At 40.7% G+C, this 21325-nt stretch overlaps 1 protein-coding gene across 1 annotated transcript in view; it reads right to left on the bottom strand.

The window, feature by feature from the left end:
- Positions 1-21325, bottom strand: part of TRDN (triadin) — an 865465-nt gene that overhangs the window by 576347 nt on the left and 267793 nt on the right. The window contains exon 3 of the mRNA XM_078647890.1: positions 20930-20971. Coding sequence (XP_078504016.1) covers positions 20930-20971 — 42 coding nt within the window. The remainder of the gene's footprint in view (positions 1-20929; positions 20972-21325) is intronic.

Genomic DNA, 21325 nt, shown 5'->3' with positions numbered 1-21325 from the left:
GCATAAAGAGAGTGGGCTTGATTCACAAAGATAAACCTACAGGTTTGTGTATGTTTATGCTTTTTCTGTATTCACGTGTGGAGCTCTTCAACTTGACAGCAGAGTCTACTCACTCGTAAGCTTACTACTAAAATGCAGTATTGTGAATACTGAAAAAGCATAACCTACACAAAGGTGTACATTTATCTTTGTGAATCAGGCCCAAAGTGATTGATATTAAAGGGTGGCAGCCTCTACCTCATCTTTGTTGACCTGAGGTCTGCGTTTGATTTGGTCCCTAGGGACAAATTGTGGAATATATTGTTTGATCTTGGCATCCCACCATATCTTCTGGATGTGCTAATGAGGCTCCACAAGGAGACCTATGCACAAGTTAGGTGCGGGAAGCACGGAGAACTGTCAGCACGCTTCCTGGTGAAACAGGGGGTGCGCCAGGGGTGTGTCCTGGCCCCCACCTTATTCTGTCTATATATTAATGGGCTTATAGACCACCTACTTGGAGTTAAGGACAGTGATGCCCGAGGCTAGTATCAGGTCGGGTGCCCGCGTTGATGTTCGCGGACGACACTTTGTTGTTGTCCAAGACATCAACGGGTATCCAACACACCCTGGATGGCTTTGCCGATTTCTGTGCATTGAGAGGCCTGGAGATAAATTTAGCTAAAACTAAATTTATGATCTTCAACTCCCCTAGGTTGACGCGCCCAAACGCACTTTTGGACGGCACTCCCCTTGAGAGAGTGAAGAATTTTGAGTATTTGGGCATCACCCTATCGGAACACCTGGAATGGGATACCCAGTTAGCAAAGGCAGCACTAAAGTTAACCCAAGTGGCGGGGGGGATACTGAAAATGCACAGAGTGTCTGAGTTCAAGCCAGCTGCCCCTGTCATTGAAATCTATAAACTACAGGCTAGGGTGGCCACCGTGTATGGGGCGGAACTCTGGGGGCACCAAAGGCCTACCAACCTCGTGAAGGTAGAGCATACATTTATGAGGAATATGTTGGGACTTCCAGTTAGTACTCTGCTAGTCCCCCTCCATATGGACCTAGGGCTACTTCCTATTGAGGAGGAAGTGGCATTAAGGCCACTTACGTATTGGAGAAGACTATGGACAGTCCCTGAATTAGCTTCCTATAGAAACAAATTTAGGGAGGTTTGGGTTGCTATGAGGAGTAAGAAAACACAGTGGCTAACACATATTAAGGCAATCAGCAGCAGGATTGGACGGCCCGAGCTTTGGGAAACACCAGATGTAGCATGCCCGGCAATATCCAGGGCTGACCTGGTTCGTCATTACAGGCACTATAACTTATCGTCTCTCCTTGTGAGCTCTAGAGTTGGAAGATTGACAATTGAGTGTCTTAGAGTAAAAGAGGACTACAAAAAGGAAGACTTCCTAGACTTGATCTATCCATCACTGGCGAGGAAATTATATATGCAATTCAGGATGGGCAGTCTTCCTTTTATGTCGTTTGCTAGCAAATGGGACAGTAAAAAAACACTGAGTGTCCAGCATGTAAACACAACCTTGAAAAGGAACTTCATGTCTTTTTTCTGCCCTGTCTATCATGCTGTACGCAAACGTTGGGTGATACCGATTTGAGAAACCTAGGTTTTAGACATTGCTCCCAAGGTTTTAGAGTCCTAAAGTATGACACCCATCCCCCTATTGTCTTTGCCGTCTCCCGTTTTTTAAACGGAATGTGGCATAAACGTAAACGTTTTTTAAATTAATCGTCTTCTGTGCAGAAATTACTTCCTCTCTTTTTATTTCTGGCTAAAAGGAAAGTATCCAGTTACTGAATCAACTGGACAGCTGGAATATTTGTACAAAACTTAATGATTATTGTCGATAACTATATTGAATTTTGAATCTGGTTTTATGATGGGATGGATGCATTGTTTTAACCTTGTCAATAATGTAAATATATGATTGTGATTGTCCTTGTATTGTTTCATGTTATTTATTTTCTTTATTGCCTTCGCATGTATGTACTTAACTATGTACTTTTATGGTCCGTTGTGACCGAAATAAAGTGTGATGTATTCCTATAGGTTCTGAATCGATCCCCCTATTCCTGACCCTATTCTGGTTAACAAACCAACAAGTTAACTAGCAGTCAGCCCATGAGGCAGCAAACCCCCATGATGCAGATACCGTTATCTGACAAAGCCACACTACGGCACAGGAACATGTTATCTGATTAGGTCATAACGCTTGCGATCTAATTAGACAAGCGATATTCCTCCAGCCCCTGATAAGGCATACGGAGTTCTCATAACAAATCAAACCTATGACAACCTGGGAAAAACCCTGCGGCCATTGTTTTGATTTCACCGAGAACTTCAGCAAAAGAATGTGCTAACGACCTGGTCGTATGACATCCTTATTGACGTATCTATGTCCATCCTTACGTCAATCTCGGCACCTTAAAGGTATAAATATTACCGATATTGCCCTATGCAAACACACGCGGTGGTGACGAGACGGAGCAGCCATACTTGCCGAAGCCCAGAGCAGAGCAGACCCCGCTGGCGCAGCCCCGCCTTCCTGACGCGCTGAGAACGAGACGCGCTGCTTTCTCCTGCCGAGAGATCCAGCACCGGCGCTTCCGGGTAGCCCTCGCAGGCAGCCTGGAATATCGAGACCAGAGAGAGAGATACCATCCCTCATTCATCCTAACTTCCAGGTACAGAACTGAATAAACCCTCACAGAGAATTCTTTAGTCAGTCACTTGGCAAAAACAAACCTAACTTAAACTGTAACTTTCTATTCCCGCCCACGCATTAGACTTAGGTCAGGTACACGGGGTAGGCGTATTTAGAAACACCAGTTGAGTACGTTTAGTCAAATGTATATATGTATGTAATCTATTTTATTCATTTTAAACCTTCATATGGCTTAGAAACCATATCAATGTTTTTACAGTATTATTTTATACTTCTGCTTTTAATGTATGCACTTTACTTAACTATAAGTATTGCAATAATATCGATCCATTTCTCTTGTATGAGAAAAGAGACTGATCAATAAATAACATCTTTTATTGAACACGCCCGTCTCTTCCTTTTCTCTACAATCTGATGAGACTAAGAATGCACGTACTGACTGAGTAAAATAAATTGCCTTTTGTTCACACGACTCTCGAGATACACTCTTGATTAGGGGAGAGCAAAGTTGTCATGTTCTATGGTTGTCAGAAACTAAATCCCTTCTTGTCTAATCAGGGGAGTTAATTCTTTCCTGAACATTCGAGAAAGTTTCTAGTGAACTCTGAGCTAAGCTGGCAAACGCAAAACTTTAAGTCTAATATCGACAGTAGTAGACCTAGTTAACGTCTGGTCTAGGCCTATACTATTGAAGGTATTATTCCAATGCGCAGAGCCTATTGGGATGATAGGAACTACACTACATGGCGCCCAACGTGTTTGGAAAGGGCGATAAAACTAACGTAAGACATTTAGAGTAACTCAGTCGTGCTTTCTCACTCAGACCCCTTTTTTCCCATTATACTCCAAAGACGTCTGGAGTGGGTGAAAGGTAAATATCCGCCAAACCTCGCAGGAGGAAACTCCTATGTATGGTACTTGGTTTAGTCAACGTTGAAGGATACACTGTTCCAAAATATTGTGCATCTAATCTTCCGTTTCCATAAGAAACCTAATCTGCAAACAAAATAACCATCCTGTCGGTAAAATGGACAGTGATGAAGAAAGAGAGACAGTTAGAATAGCAACTGAACTCGCAGCAGCTGATGCTACTATGCAAGACGCAGACCCGGATATAATACTCATCCCGGTCATCAAAAGGAAATCTATAACCTTAAAACTTATAGAAAATGGACTGACACCTAGAGGTGGCACAGTCATATTCGTAATTGAGGCACACGAATATCGGCAGACAGAGGTATACTATTCATGGATACATTTTCCAGCAGCAAATGCTGTAACAAAGTACTTCCACTATTACAAAATAGAGGAACCTCCTGAAACGTACACTCCTTTCGAGGAGGTGGAAGTACCACTCAAATTTCAAGAGCACCTGCTCTTATTTGATGGCGCCCTAAAACATAATAATCACATCACCAGGCTCGGTCCTTTAGGTAGACCAGGAGCAACGTGGCCGGTCCTAGCCGGATACACACCACATCCAGACATCGATGGGATGTCTGCAGCAAACCTTTTAACACAGCTAAAACAACTAATAAAAATACACAGACAATTAGTCCAGTATGTGATGCGGACTTCAACAATTCAACCAGCGATTAAAATTCCACAGCTGACCCCTCACCAGGGGAACACAAATAAAATTACACCACAGAACATACAATCCTGCCTAGGTAAAGTACCGGCTAAACGGGAACAAATACCATTCTGGTTGGCACAGAAAATCACCCAAATAGAGGCGGTGTTTCCTGACACCACCCCATTAGAAAAACACAGGATTCTGACTATCTGTCTTCCAATGGGAATCGCACCACACATTGAGGACTGTGACACTTGGGGTACAGTCTTTGCTTCCATTTACACAAAAACGCACGGTGTTCCATCCATTTCGGTAATACCAGATGTGCTAAAACAAATTCAAGATGAATACGGTCCAGAACCCGCTTTAACTCTTGGTATGAAATTACTAAAAGACTTCAAGCAGGTCTCGGCTATATTGTTAGCCAACATAAAGGGTGAAGCAGCAAACGTGGCGATCCGCCAGAGGTTAAAGGAGACAGATATAGCAGACCAACCAGCTGAAATTGCCAGAATCATAGAAAAATCCTATGAGGAACTAGGTAGAGACAGTTTAGGTGGAATACCAGTAAAACCACAATTGATTAAAAGTCCTGAAAAAATATTTTTTAATAATAATTCAACATCACAGAAAAAGAGCTGGGATGGAAACAAACAATCCAATCCTAAAGAAATTCCAGTCCAGAGGAAGGTCTCCTAGGCGAAGAGAAAAATCTCCGAACCAAAGACACAGGTCACCCCAGAGTGACCCCTCTGGGAAAAGATATAACCTTAGAAATAGGGATAATATAAAAAAGCCTGATAGATATCAAGACATTGATACACGTCCCTCTCAATCTTTTCAGACTTCCTCGCAGAAATCGGAAAGAAGAGGACGATCAGAACAAAGAGAAGAGCACGCCAAGTCCAAAGACAAGGAACCTGCTCATCTAAAAAAGAAATTACAATTTCCAAAAAAGAAGGTAGCCAGTATTAAGGTAGTTAACAATGCCGAGAATACTGAGGACACAACTGAAAAACGGAGAATGGGCTCAGACAATGCTAGACAGCGCAGCAGAAGTGAGCATAGCTCGCAAAGTCCTTATGAATCATCTGGAGACAGTGGACACGAATGAATATCTTCAAGTGGAAACTGCAGACACCAGAGTTAGCAAACCTCACAAAATATACGATAAGACTAGAAAAATAAGGGGACTATTTTGGGATAATCTCTCCAAGGGCTATGACATCCTTCTAGCTGAAAAAGACTGGCCACCAGAGTTTGTCAGGGAGTGCCCTCATGGCGAAGAAATAATTATGCCTGCCTTCTCAAATCATATCCCAATTCATAAAAAATACACACTTGCTAGAAAGTGGGCAGTTGCTCAAGCTCCTGCTTTATATAAAAATCACGTAGGATGGGATGAGGACTCTCCTCCTCACAAAATCCAGTTAAAATCACAACCTACTGCACAAAGGCAGTACCCAATTAAGCAAGAAGCTAAAAAACAGGTAAAAGAAATTCTAGATCAGCTAGAATACCAGGGGGTGATTGAAACTTGCACCTCACAAATGAACAACCCTTTGTTTCCGGTCTCCAAACCAGACAATTCATATCGTCTAGTTTTGGATTACCGACACCTTAACTCATGTTGCAAAACTTTTGCAGTGCAAAATTCGCATAGTGCTGCACTAATGAATAACATAGTGCGCAAAAAATACAAAACAACATTAGACATCTCTAATGGATTCTTTTGTCAAAACATAGCACCAGAGAGCAGATATTTGTCTGCGTTCTCAATAAATGGCACTCAAAAACAATTCTGTCGGTTAGCCCAGGGGTACAAGAACAGCCCGGGAGTATTCTCAGCGAGAGTAACAGAATTACTACAAATATATGATGATGAAGCATTATCTTATGTCGACGACATTTACTTAACAGATGATGACTTGGATACTCACTTGAAGAGAGTGAACACCATAATACTTGGGTTCGCAGCATAGGGTTACAAATTCAACTTTAAAAAATCCAGAATTGCCCATCTGACAGTCCTGTTCCTAGGATATGAATTATCAAGTGAAGGCAAAAGCCTGGCTGACAATTTTCTAGAAAAATGTGCCGTACTCCAAGCACCTAGAACACTAAAAAATCTACAGTCAATTCTAGGCTTCCTAAATTTCGGAAGAACATACATTGCAAATTACGCAGAAAGGGTCAAACCCCTTTATGACCTAATAAAACCTGATTTTAAAAGAACCAATTGGACTCAAATACACACAGAAATTTTGAGATCATTACAAACAGACATGCTAATTAAAACAAAATTAGAAACACGTGATAACACACGCAATCTTGTGATTCGAGTCATCCCAGGAAGATGCGGATTCACATACCTGACCTCTAATGAGGGAGAAAAGGTACCAATTGCATTCAAATCACACTTGTACACAGAAGCTGAACAGAAATTCAGCAACAAAGAAGAAATTGTTCATGCAGTTCAAACCGCAATAGCTAGAGAAAAAGATCAAGCTGACGGTAGACATATCACAGTCAGAACAGCAGAATCAGCCTTTGAGGCACTAACAACACCGTGTAATTTACCAACAACAACATTGGATCCGGAATGGATACAATGGGTGAATTCAATCACAACGGACAAAGTATACTATTACTTTGATCCAGAACTAGAAGAAATGGAAAATTTAGAATATGAAAGAACATTCCCTCTGCCAATCGACATTCTGCCTTTACGACATTACGCCTGTGAAATTTATACAGACGGACATGCTCAACCCTCCGTTTGGGGAGAACAAGCATACAACCCCACATGTGGGATTACAAAAGAAGTGTGGCGCGGAGGTAAACTAAAACCTCTATTAACAAAAACACACTCAGTAGAAACTAATTCAGAACAACAAACTGAAATATTAGCTTTGAAAATGGCGCTAGATAATGCGGATCGCGAATTCCCGACACTTATAGTGTCAGATTCATATTACTGCGTCAAATCATATAACAAGGATTTGCAGACATGGATTCAAAACGGTTACAAAGATGACACAGATGCAACAATAAAGCAGAAACTGCTCTGGGAACAAATAGCTCTTTTACAAAAAGAACTACCAAAGACTCACGTGACACACTCACTGAGTCATCAGCGTGATGGCGTTCACGTTGCAGGGAATTCATTGGCTGAAACAGCAACAACGGCAGCCACTAAATCAGCTCCCGTAGTTCGAAAAAAGCGTACATTAAAATACATTGACGGTGAAACAGTGCTGGCGGTGAAAACGTCATTAACCCCTTCAGTGCTAATGACAAGGGTAACTCGTCATGGAGTTTCCATTGATTTCAATGGAAATTCAATGGGAGTGTTGGGCATGCCTTAGCATCCAAGTGGTTAAAAGGCGACTGCTCAGCGCTACCGATCAACTATCCACTCAATTATACATACATAATCGATGCAAACTCCGTCCCTTTTGCTTGAATCCCTGGAGTGGGGGATAGAGTGATTCCAAACATGGACAGGAGACATTTGTTAATCGCAGACGCACATATGGGCGAGGGTCCCGGACACCTCAAACTAAAAGATTCTCTGGAAGAATTACAATCACGGTACTGGTGGCCAGGCATGAGCCTGCATCACACCATGTTTGTGAAAAACTGCCCAAACTGCAACAGAGATCGCAGTGGGGAGAGAAACAGTTTAATACCTCGTCGTTTTACTCCAGGAAAAATCAAGAGTAAAAAGCAAGGCTTGCAATTAACATATACAGGCTAGTTTCCACTTATAATGTAGATCACCAGCACTCGGCTGACGTCTGGACTGGTATACAAAGATTTGCGAGTCTAAATGGCATATACGCTAAGAGCATGCTACGTTTGATCATTGTTTTCACTCTAGCCTTCCAGCCTGATGGGAAACATGACCAAATGAGCATAGCACAGCGGGAATCTTCTCACTTCCTTCCTGAGGGATACGGGATGGTGTAAAGAAAAAACCAAGGCATAAAGCAATCTATAACGGAAAGGATATTAGGTTCGGGAGCTGGGTGGGTCAAACATCTAATAAGTGTCCAACGTAGTCTAAATAACTTGCCAAGAAATTCTCTGAAGGGATTCAGTCCGTACGAATTATTATTTGGAACTAGGATGTTGATCTCTGACCTTGATAGTCAGACTTCAGTGGTGAAAGAAAAAAGCTTTGATATCAAAGACCGTTTGGCTATTTTGCAGGACTTAAACAAAACAAGAAAAGACCTGAGCAACATAAAGTTGAAACAGCAGCCAACAACCACTGAAGAACCACCACCTGTCCCAGCAAGACCTGTCTGGATTCCAAAAGTCGGGGATCTAGTCAGAGAAAAGATCGCGGTAAAGAAGGAATTTGGGCCTTCTTACAGAAAAGCAGTTCCTGTCTTGTCTGTCAACGGGACAAGATCAGTTGTACTACCGCCGCTTGCTGGTAAAAAGGAGAACCGAGTTGTATCCATCGACCTGGTAAAACCACAATCATGTGGCCGATAACAAATAGTAGGCCAAGTGGACTCCCCATAAGTAGCAGAACACCAAGGTTTGCTACCAGTACAGAGGTCCTAACTAAGAGGCTCATCACATTCGAAACGCCTACAGAAGAACAACAAGGACTATGCAACAATGCAATGGAACTTAGACCTCTGAAAACCCAAATAAAAACATTTAGCAGAGACACACCAATCTATAATGAAGTACCAAGTGCAAATGCAAGAAACAGTAATCCTGAACCAATTGGAACAATTGACAGAACTGCATCCGGCTACTTCATAAACTTCGATGATTCCTCTGAAGCCTTCAGTGAATCAAAGACACAGCCATCATCAAAAACCTTTAAAGACAAAGCTAAAGAACTTTTGAAACAACTGAAAGAAACATATCTGATTTCTCCATGGATTGAATTTTGGGTGGGTTTTGGTGCATTTATCCTCATACTTTGGCTCATCATGGTACTAACTTTGGGACGCTTCATTGAGGGAAAATATGCTAAAATGGACACAGCAAGTCAGAAAATCAACTTGATCCTCAAACCACACACATCTTCACACGTCGAGAAAAGAGAACTTTCTTCAGTCAACTTCACAGCCAATCCTATACCGGGTGGGGTAGCATGGGACAACACTGACTACGAAATTTATGGTCCGGTCGAAATCCTGAAATATCCACACCAAATTAAGATCTCATTGAGTGACTTTGTAAAACCAAACTCATTTGCTGATGATTGGGACTTTGAAAGCATTAATAATATGATGTCTGACTTAGTGATGTCTGCTAAATTTACCAAACATGATTATTTGCAGGGTTCTACAAATTATGATAGTATGTATTGCTATAACCACTATGGTAACCATTTTTTACATAGATCTGCACAACCTAGAAATGTTTTAAATTATAATCAATGGGAACATTGTGCAACACCTCCAAAAGGAAGCTCAAGAACCGTTTATGACAAATATTCATACTTTTCAGGTTTTAACACAAGTAATGCTGAAACATTTTATTTCAAATTGTCAAATAAGACAGGGACAAAGACCATGATAACCAACACAAAATTGATATATTCAGACTCATTCTTCGAACAAATGAATACTTTTGGTTTTGATTATTGGGACAAAAATGTTGAATTGAAAAGTGTTTGGGCTACAAAAGAATGGCAAGTGCAGGGTATAGAATCTTTGTTTAGAGCCTGCATGATCCCAGAACAAATTATATTTTTAAATGACACTGTTCAACAAACCACCTGTCTTGGCCTAGCCAAAATCAAAGACTTAAATAAACCGTCTATTCCAAAACCAACAATGAACAGCAATAGTTCTACAGAAGAAGAGATAGACGTAAATTATGTATTAAACCAAAACAGTACACATCGATATTGGAAACAGTGGTTGATCTGGCCCACAGATACTAATAACTGTCAAGACAGATTCCTGAACAAAACACAGGGGTTCAAAATGACCAGGCCAGGCCCTAGATATCCTCAAAGACATCATCCAGGGATAATAACAACCTACAGTGTGGGCAAATTATGCCTTCAATGGCTACAAACTTCCACACTGGCAGAAATTAAGCAACACCTAACTTTACTTACTGATGGTGCTGACTTGCGTGATTTCACTATGGGACCACGCAAACAGCGTCAGAAGCGTTTCATAGCAGCCTCTGTATATGCAGCATACAATGAGGCCTGGAAGGTTACTCAAATTGAAACAGCAGAGAGAATACGGGAAATTGACCGTATTAATTTGGAAAAATCACTTTCTGTAGTGGACAATGGGTTAATGACTCTGTCCTCCAGAATTTTTTCTTTGGACAGCATTGTGTCTTCAGCAATCGACATATTATCGCAAGACTTACTGTTGTTACAACACGGTCAGTCTCAATTGCGTTCTATTGTACAGCTTGGCTGGACGTTACAAAATCTGCGTTCAGGCTATGTGCCTTGGCGTTTAATCAACACAACGTCACTATTCCAAATCTTTAACCTTACTGATAGACACATCAGTATGGCACAAAAGGGAGCTGATTATACAATCCTGAGCATTGAGAAACTTGAGAGATTACCAGTGACAATGTCAGAACGACCTGTCAGTGAATGGATAATACACGGGATAATTAATATTCCAATATCAACCTTCAGGTTTCAATACTGCCAAAAATATATACAGGCTGGCATGTACGAAAAATTGGGAAAGGGGTACATTAAAACAACATGGAACCTGCCCTATTCACATGCATGTGTCAGTAATAAAGGACAGAAAGTGTTTCTTAGTGGCAATAATTGTGCGATGTCACTAAGCGGCACACTTCTGTGTAACGGAATTAGTTTGCATGGAGCCTGTGAGGGGAATTCAAATAACCTTTCATGTCACCAGCAAGGCGCACCTGCAACAGAGATAGAACCATTCTTTCAAAGACTCTATAATGGGAGTTACATTCTAATTGTAGACCGCAGATGCTGTAGTCTTATGCCCGGGACTCCTTATCTAGTAACTACGACTGCGAAGGTCAAGTGCTGTGGACACTCATTGTTCCCCAGCTCCTTTCCAGACAGGGAGGCAAGGGCATGGCCCAACTTGAAAATTACTTCTATTCGAATAGATACTTTAAGCAGAATGAAAACAGTGCTTCTTCAGACGCCTACCAGGCTCACGTCATCAAAGGAAACGTATGATCTACAAGTCACAAGGACGACTGCAGAGATACATTCATTGTTATCAACTAATTCCCCCATACATTTCGCAGAAATCCTGAACGAAATCTTAAATATTTCTGATACCACTGGGGTCTCAAAGGTATTTAAGACAGTATTTTCGATGGCATTAACACCATTCAAAGCCATACTGGGTATTTTTCCAGACTTCGTCCATTCGACTTTTTGGCGGACTTCCCCTCATTTTAGGACTGATTGCAGGAATCCTATTCCTAGTCCTTATTTTTCGTTATGGCAAACCATGTCACAGACAAAACACCTGCGACAAGGGAAGAAACAATCCTAGCCATTGGATACCGGGACCGGATATCAAAAATCCTGGGACTATCCCGGCTTAGAGACCTGAACATGACTTGGTTTCTATCATTTCGACCTATGTGGCAACGATGTGTTTTACCTGTATTAAGGTGCCTGCTATGCGGAGAAGAATGCGTGCTAGACACCTGTCTGACGCTACAATCGGATGCGCCAATGGATGCAGAAACATTGTTGAGTCCCATCACGGCTCACGCTTTGTGCTGCCCTCAAAGGCTACCAATCCTGATGACGGCATTCGTGGAAGCTTCACCACTACGATTAAGGGGTAGTGAAGTACAAGATGAAAGCAGCATCGATCAGGTACGACCTTCTGTCAGCAATCCAAATCAGAATGTCAATGGAGACAATCATGCGCATGAATGCATGGTTACACCTATTTCCGAGTTAGTGGAACTCTCCCAGGAAGCTGTTGACAACTTTTTCGAAAGCCTAAATGATATGATGTTCTCACCAGAGCAGAAATAGAGACTTTTGAACAAGCCCGTACACGGCGTTCCCTGAATTTGGCCTTCAACTTTGATAATAAAGTCACATGAACAATTTTCCCTCCAGTTCACGGACAGCAATTTTTTCAGCAGCCCCAAAATATTTTTGCATATTTTTCGGGACACTATCTTCTGCTTAAAGTAAGAACTATTCTTAGAGAACTAAGATTTCTATTTTTTAGATACCTTATAGACATTAGCTGCCCGCTGGTATGTTCATTGTTATTATATTCTGTGATGAAGTGGTCTCGAACCTTTTTTCTGTATTAAGAGCCATTTCATGTGTAAATTTTCATATACAAAATAGCAATAATGTATACAAATGCATAATTACTTTAGCATTATTCTACAGCTTGAGTGCATACAATACATGTGACTGCAATTTTTCCGTATATTTGAAAATTTCAAAATGCATTTATGTATTTTGGGGTGGTAAGGTATACACAATACCCTATAGTATGTTGTACTATGTTTACTATGCCTAGATTAGTAAATATGTCCATAGTTAGCGTGGAGTGGGTGTGATGTATTCCTATAGGTTCTGAATCGATCCCCCTATTCCTGACCCTATTCTGGTTAACAAACCAACAAGTTAACTAGCAGTCAGCCCATGAGGCAGCAAACCCCCATGATGCAGATACCGTTATCTGACGAAGCCACACTACGGCACAGGAACGTGTTATCTGATTAGGTCATAACGCTTGCGATCTAATTAGACAAGCGATATTCCTCCAGCCCCTGATAAGGCATACGGAGTTCTCATAACAAATCAAACCTATGACAACCTGGGAAAAACCCTGCGGCCATTGTTTTGATTTCACCGAGAACTTCAGCAAAAGAATGTGCTAACGACCTGGTCGTATGACATCCTTATTGACGTATCTATGTCCATCCTTACGTCAATCTCGGCACCTTAAAGGTATAAATATTACCGATATTGCCCTATGCAAACACACGCGGTGGTGACGAGACGGAGCAGCCATACTTGCCGAAGCCCAGAGCAGAGCAGACCCCGCTGGCGCAGCCCCGCCTTCCTGACGCGCTGAGAACGAGACGCGCTGCTTTCTCCTGCCGAGAGATCCAGCACCGGCGCTTCCGGGTAGCCCTCGCAGGCAGCCTGGAATATCGAGACCAGAGAGAGAGATACCATCCCTCATTCATCCTAACTTCCAGGTACAGAACTGAATAACCCCTCACAGAGAATTCTTTAGTCAGTCACTTGGCAAAAACAAACTTAACTTAAACTGTAACTTTCTATTCCCGCCCACGCATTAGACTTAGGTCAGGTACACGGGGTAGGCGTATTAAGAAACACCAGTTGAGTACGTTTAGTCAAATGTATATATGTATGTAATCTATTTTATTCATTTTAAACCTTCATATGGCTTAGAAACCATATCAATGTTTTTACAGTATTATTTTATACTTCTGCTTTTAATGTATGCACTTTACTTAACTATAAGTATTGCAATAATATCGATCCATTTCTCTTGTATGAGAAAAGAGACTGATCAATAAATAACATCTTTTATTGAACACGCCCGTCTCTTCCTTTTCTCTACAATCTGATGAGACTAAGAATGCACGTACTGACTGAGTAAAATAAATTGCCTTTTGTTCACACGACTCTCGAGATACACTCTTGATTAGGGGAGAGCAAAGTTGTCATGTTCTATGGTTGTCAGAAACTAAATCCCTTCTTGTCTAATCAGGGGAGTTAATTCTTTCCTGAACATTCGAGAAAGTTTCTAGTGAACTCTGAGCTAAGCTGGCAAACCCAAAACTTTAAGTCTAATATCGACAGTAGTAGACCTAGTTAACGTCTGCTCTAGGCCTATACTATTGAAGGTATTATTCCAAAGCGCAGAGCCTATTGGGATGATAGGAACTACACTACAAAAGTTATCGACTGACCTACTGATTAATATTAAAGATACCCATGTTTATATTTCTGATAATTCTGTTGTGTGATTGGAACTAGCCTTTAATGGCGAGTATATTCCTCCCAGATGGACCATAAATTGTTGTTGGATGACACATTGTCAAAAATACTGATAGGACATTCAAGATTTTTTTTATCAAACAGCTGTTCCCTGGGCATAGTTTGGATTCATACAAAGCTTTGAGATGTATGATCCCTAATTGGTCTAGAACAGCCATGCAGTTACAGAAAGAAGAAGCAAGCTGATCACTATACCGGATCAGGGAACCAGAAATGCTAATATTAGAACATGATGTAAGCAGTCCGGAGGTATAACAACAGTTAAAGCAAGCTAAACTTGATTTTAGGTTTAAATTGGAGGATAAAAACAGGGCGAGATAGGAAACAAGAAAAATACAGCATTTTGAGTTCGGAGAAAAAAGTGGGAAGATGCTCACTTGGTGAAGAAGAGCATGGAGAATGAGGAATAATATTAGATGTATACAAAGGATGGATGAAAGGATGGTAAGCAGTAACAAAGATATCACTCAAGTCTTTCCTAATTTTTCTCAAGAAGTGTATAAACATGAGCGTGAAATAGAAGATAATATATTGAAAAGCTGGTTATGAATTAGGAATTTACCCCTATTAATAAGAGAGCTCCTGGAAAGGGTCAGTGAACATGAAATCAGAAGGGCCAGAAAAGGACTTAGAAACTGTAAGACGGCAAGCCTGGTGTCATGCCAGGCAAATTGTGTAGGGGGGTTATGGAACCTGTGATTCCAGTGTTAAAATTGCTATTTAAGTCAATACTGCAAAGAACATGTCAAGATATCCTCATCCTGATATGAGGCAGCCATATCACTAATACTTTAACCAAGTTAGATTCTGAACTCCTACAGGCCCATTTCATTGTTCAACAGGGACTCTAAAATGTTTGCAACAATCATGGAAACCAGACTAACATCAGTACTAGGAGAATTAGTCCATAAGGACAAGACAAATTTATAAAGGGCAGATATTTGCACAATTTGACTGATTTCCTGATCGGTACAGTTGACCTGGCAGTAGCATTGTTAGCAGTTATACCTTTGTATGCGTTAAGGACTTTTGACCATGTCCACTTAGCCTTCACTCAATCCTACTACCACGCTATCAGATAAGCAAAGAAAGCAGTCATCATCACCCCTCCCAGTCCACTGGCCACACCAAGGAACTACTCACCATCATCAGAGAATTGTCCTCCTCAGACGGTGCTGAAAACACCATCCAGCCCTCCCCTTCCCCATGCAACTCGTTCGGCAACTTCTTCCACTTCAAGATCACCAACATCTACAAAAATCTCAAATCCCAACCGCCAAGACCAGTCCGCCATTCTCCTCTGACTGACCCACCGCCACTCCTCCTGACTGACTGGACACCCCTCAGCACTGACAATAACCTCCATAATGTCCTCCATCCACTCAGGAGCTCCTTTCAACCCCTGCTCCCATTGCATCTTAAACTTCGGTCACAAAAGAATCAGACCCCCCTCACTAGCACCATCAACGCAGCTTTCAGCACTGCCACGTTCCCAGAAGCCAGGAAACACACCGAAGTCAAACCCTTGATAAAGAAGCCTACAGCTGATCCATTCCACCTCAAGAACTACTGCCACATCTTGTTCCTTCCCTTTCTGAAAACAGTACTAGAGAAAGTAGTCACCCGCCAACTCCCAGAATACCTGGAGTCGAACCACAGACTTGACCCCTCTCAATCCGGCTTCTGCCTGAACCACAGCACAGAAACAGCCCTAATACCTGCCACCAATGACATCAGAGCCATCCTCAACTGCAGCAAATAACCAGCCCTGATCCTCCTCGACCTGTCAGCGGCCTGTGACACCATCATCCACCATCTCCTTATCCAAAGACTCCACCACATCAGAATCCACAGCAATACCCTCAAGCTGCTATCCTCTTTTCCCACCGGATGCACTCAACGAACCTGCCTCCTGCTGTACACCTCCAAGAGCATCACCTGTGGCATACCGCTACGGCCCCCATCACCCTCAGCCATAGTCTCAGCATTGCCTCCTACACTGACGATACCCAGCTCATACTCTTCCTCACTGAAGACACTGACTCCACCGGATCAAGATTTTAGAGCGCCATGATGCACGACACCAACTGGATGAAAGCCAACTCCCTTCAGCTCAATAATGACAAGACTGAAGCTCTCCTCTTCAGACGTCCCCCCTCACCGTGGGGTGACTCCTGGTGACCCTCCTCCTCCGACCTCCACCCACCCATGCACACAACCTCGGGATTATCGTAGACAGTCAACTCTCCATGAAACGCCAGGTCAACTTTACTACCACATCCTGCTAAACGCCCTCAAAATGGTCCATAAGATTTTCAGATAGATTCCTACCGCCACCAGAAGAACAGTTACCCACGCCCTCATCAACAGTCAACTCAACTGCGGGAACACCCTCTATGCAGGTACCTCCACCCTCCTCCTCAATTGCCTCCAAACCATCCAGCAGCAAGAATCAACACGGACCTTCCCAAACAAGCCCACATCACCCACCACCTCTGTAGTCTGCACTGGCTTCCCGTCAAGAACATATGCCACTTTAAACTGTTTATGCCCTACACAATTCCAGACCAGAATACCTCAACATCTGCCTGGCCTTCCACCTGCCCACCAGACATGTGCGGTCAGCTGCCCTTGCCACCATCCCAAGCATCCATCACATCCAAACCGGAGGTCACTCCTTCTCCCACCTTGTAGTCAAAGCCTGGAACGACCTCCCTACCCACCTCTAAACATCACCATCCCTTGATGAGATCAGGAATGGAATCAAGACCGGCCGTTCAAATAGACCCTCCTCACGATAGTGCCTGGATACCCCTCAGGGTGGTAAGCGTGCTCTACAAATAAGTGATTGATTGAATTCCCTGGAAAAGCCTAAGTATATTTGGAAACCTGTTCAAAGTTGCTAGGATGATCCAAGCTCTCTATAAATCACCTATAGCAAGAGTTCTGAAAAAAGGGTCCTTATCTAACAAGATTCTAATAAGCAGAGGCACCTGATAAGAGTGCCTAATGCAACCCCTGGTCTCTAATCTCTTTAATCTCTACAGAGAGACCTTTGCTGAGAGATTAAGGCAACGAGCAACTATTCCTCATTTCAATTACAAGGAATATGATAGGAAAGTAGCCCTCTATGCAGATGGCTTAATAACATATTCATCAGATCCAAAAAGTGCACATACATATCTTGAAGATCTGGCACACGTTTGGTAGGCTATGTGGATTGCAACTAAATGAAGATGAAATAGACGGTATGGAATAGAAGATTTATCCTGAGGTGTCCTTGCATACTAAAGTGAACGAAATGAGGTTTCTGGGAATTGTAATAACTCAGGAAATTAGCACAATTCTATCTCGATATTTGGATAGATTTCTAGAGAAATTGAACTGCCATGAAAAAAGTGTCTGAATCTTCCTCTTACTATCTATGAAAAGATCAACTTAATTAAAATGGCTATTCTTCCCAATATTACTTATCAGTCGAACACTATACCTCTGCAGTTTGTCTAGTTTCTAAAAGCCAGGACACACTGGCTAGCTTTATCTGGGGCTCTAAGGGCATTAGGTTATCTTGGAAAAATCTGAGAATGAAATGAGATAAGGGCGGCCTGCAGTTTTCAGACCTCTTTTTTTATTGTTTGTGCTTCCAATTTAAAAACTGCAGGATGTTCATAAAGTTATTTGCTCAGCCATTTTCAGCGTAGTTGTGCATATTTCAATTTGAATGGGGTTATAGAATCAGGATTGGAAGCTTTTTGCCCCTTCTTTTAGTATTATGTCATTGTAATTTTCAAAACTAGTGAAACTACTAGATTTTTGGCTGTTTCAAAGAGGTGGATAAACACCTGTACTGGCCTTTTTAACCGCATGCGCGCTAGCGGTTTTCCCGGAGCGCGCTGCGTTTTTAAAAACACCGAGTTACATGACGAGCTCAGCTCGTCATCAGCGTGCGAGCGTCGTCGCTCATGACGAGCTCAGCTCGTCATAAGCGCAGAAGGGGTTAAAGGTACAGTCCTTATGAAGTCCACTGTAATTTTAAATGCTACACACTATATTTTGAATGATGGCACACAGACATCCAGTAGTAGAAAGATATTCTGTACATCTCTGTAAAACCAACAGACAGGATTTTCCACAGGATCTTCCACCGTTCACTGGAGACTATGTGGCTGATAGTTCGACCTCTGTGTATGGAAACTGGATAGAATGCCCATTGGCAGGTTCCCGACAGATTGGCACTAATCAAAAACTATCCCACACCTCATCCCCTACCTTTTCAGCGAAGTTGTTGAATACTGTAAGACCTCTAGTGGGAACAATTTGCCTCAGATTCATCTTTATACCTCCAGCACTTTTTAACTGTCCTAGAAATGTATCTTTAGTAAAGAAAAATATAAATCCTCCAAAACCCTATATTTAAAAGCAGAAGCAAATATTTAAACTGCTGTGTTTTATACAAATAACCCACACACTGGATTCTTTTTCCCTTTCACTGCCAACCAATTGTTGCTATGTTTTTAAAGTTTGATTTAAATGTTGTGTTTGTAATTTTATTTTTGCATGAAGTGTGATACTCTATGTCACAAAAACATATTCCTGAACTGTCAAAATTAATAATATCTTTCATATTCCCCTCCATTGTTGATTTCAGCAATTAAAAAGGGCAGAAGTTGCTAAATTATTATGTGACTGTTTTTAGTATGTTACATTACTCCATGTCAGCCTACAGGCAAGAATTTAAATTCGATCATTCCTATAGGAGCAGCCACTGACATGGGAGTGAAAGAACTGCTGGTTTATACAAAGCCCGCAATGGCAACTGCCTGTTTTGCAGGGATCAGATTAAGCAGGAGTCTAATTTGTAAGGGGAGGCAAAAAGTAATAAAGACTGGGGACTCGATGAATAGTGGAATTCCATACTATAGTTTACAACTTTTATTGCAGAAACTGAAAAGCATCAGAAACTCAGGTGAACAAAACAAAACAATCTTTATCTGCTGTCAAATAAATATCAATGTTTAAAGCATAATGTTGCTTTGAAAGTCGCTTTGGAAATTCTAATTTTAGAATAGAAGCATGAGCCATATATGTACTGCCGACATAAGGAAAAACAAATAGGTAAAATACAAACATTGGTCACTAGCTGCAAAACAGATGCTGTGTACAGTTTGATTAGTCTAGAAAAATCAGAACACATGCAATTAATGATTCACAATATTGCAAGATATAGGTCAGTTTTGATTCCAGAGCAGTGATTTTGTTGAAGATTACAGTTTATAAAATGTGCCTTTCAGTGAATAGACATGTATAGTTTTAAGGCAAAGTTTGAAACTGTTTAATATCCAGTTATAAAGGATTGTAATTCATTTTAAACATGTTGGGATGAGTGCATGGTTTCTTCAATTTTTTTAAGTGACATGAGTAATAGCTGTAAATTGTTTCACCAATTAATTAATTATCTTTTTTTAAATAGAATTGTTAAAAGTACAAAATCTAAAATGCATTCATGGGTTGGGACTGTTTTAGGAAATATTTTTACAGTCGTAATGTCTCAAGTAATCACCAAATAATGATGATATTTTATAACTTAAGTTTGAAAAAGAATGGAGAACTCTACTAAAATTGTTGAAATATCTCTAGGATTTCAAAAGTGTGTCTCAAGTATGACATATTAATCATGTTTTCAAGTTTATAACAGTTTTACAAATTGATAATTTGTTGAAAAATATTTAAAATTTAATGTGCAAAGTTTCAGATTGACAAAAAATATAAAGAATATTCAGATATTTTCTTTCATGCTGAAAACATCATATAAAAGATTCCTCGTGTTGGAGAGAATTAGTTATTTTTGTGTTAAAAGTCAGGAATTAGTTATTTTTTAAAGCTAAAGTTCATTTAGGGCTTTGAAACATATCAAAAGAGCTTGTTTAGTAATTAAACAGCCACACAACCTTGATAAAAAACTTGCCAATGGCCCAAACATTACTCATGTGTAGTGAACATTTTTAATGGGATTTTAAAAAGCGTATAATATTACCTAGAAGGTTAGGAAAGAGTACTTTTAAAACATTTACATTCTATATTTTATTAATGTCTTAACATTTGGTAACATTTGGTAACAAACTCAAAAATATGTTTGGAGATCTTAAAGTATTTCATATAGTGTATTCATAGTTAGATATACATTTAAGTAGTAAAGGCACTCTTTGTAACAAGGCTCTAACATCATTTGGAAAATACACATTTTAATGTGGGTTGCTAGAAAGTCACCACAATTATTTAGGTTGTTAATTCAAGGTGACACTATTAATTCACATTATAGACAAAGGAATGAATGGATGACTTTCAAATGAATTGTATTGTTTGATTGCAGTCTCTTAAATACTTTCATCAGTGTATATCCTGTTAATTATTTAATTGAGAAGGTCGTTGGCCAGGTAGTTTATGACGCAGAGCCAAAGATTCTTTAGTTAGTTTATGTTAAGTGTATTATGGAATTGTCTTAAGGTGTGTTAGTATAGGTTGTTATTGTAAAACCTTAGGATGAATAGACATTATGACACATCACTGCAAAATTGTTGTATATATTTTGTTACTCTAGAAAGGCATACAAAACAGCATGCCTGAAGCACACATCAGGCAAAACGTAGTTACCAGGTGGTAAACAGGTGTCATCACAGTGTTTTGAATAGGTGCCTATAGTGGATCACAATAGAACCAGGCATGGAAAGTCAGTAGAAAGAGGAAGAAAAAAAACTCTTAACAATACACATGGCAGAATTTGAACTGACTAGGAGAGAGTACTTTCTATTAGAGGTGGCAAAACAGCTGAATAGAAAACAACATATAATAATGCCATGAAACATAACTATGTAGATATTTCTGAATTGCACATAGCACCAATACCTTTATTATATTGCATTAAAGGGCAATGTAAGTTAATTTTACATTTCAGATAAAATATCACAAGCAGAAACAAAATAGGTCATTTCCTTCAATAAATTAAATAAAATACGTAAGCATATTTGTAGATGCCTATTGCACCCTGCA

Source organism: Lissotriton helveticus, chromosome 6 (assembly GCF_964261635.1).
Source record: "Lissotriton helveticus chromosome 6, aLisHel1.1, whole genome shotgun sequence".
NCBI classification, from domain to species: Eukaryota; Metazoa; Chordata; class Amphibia; order Caudata; family Salamandridae; genus Lissotriton; species Lissotriton helveticus.
This window is presented reverse-complemented; position numbering and strand designations above follow the sequence as displayed.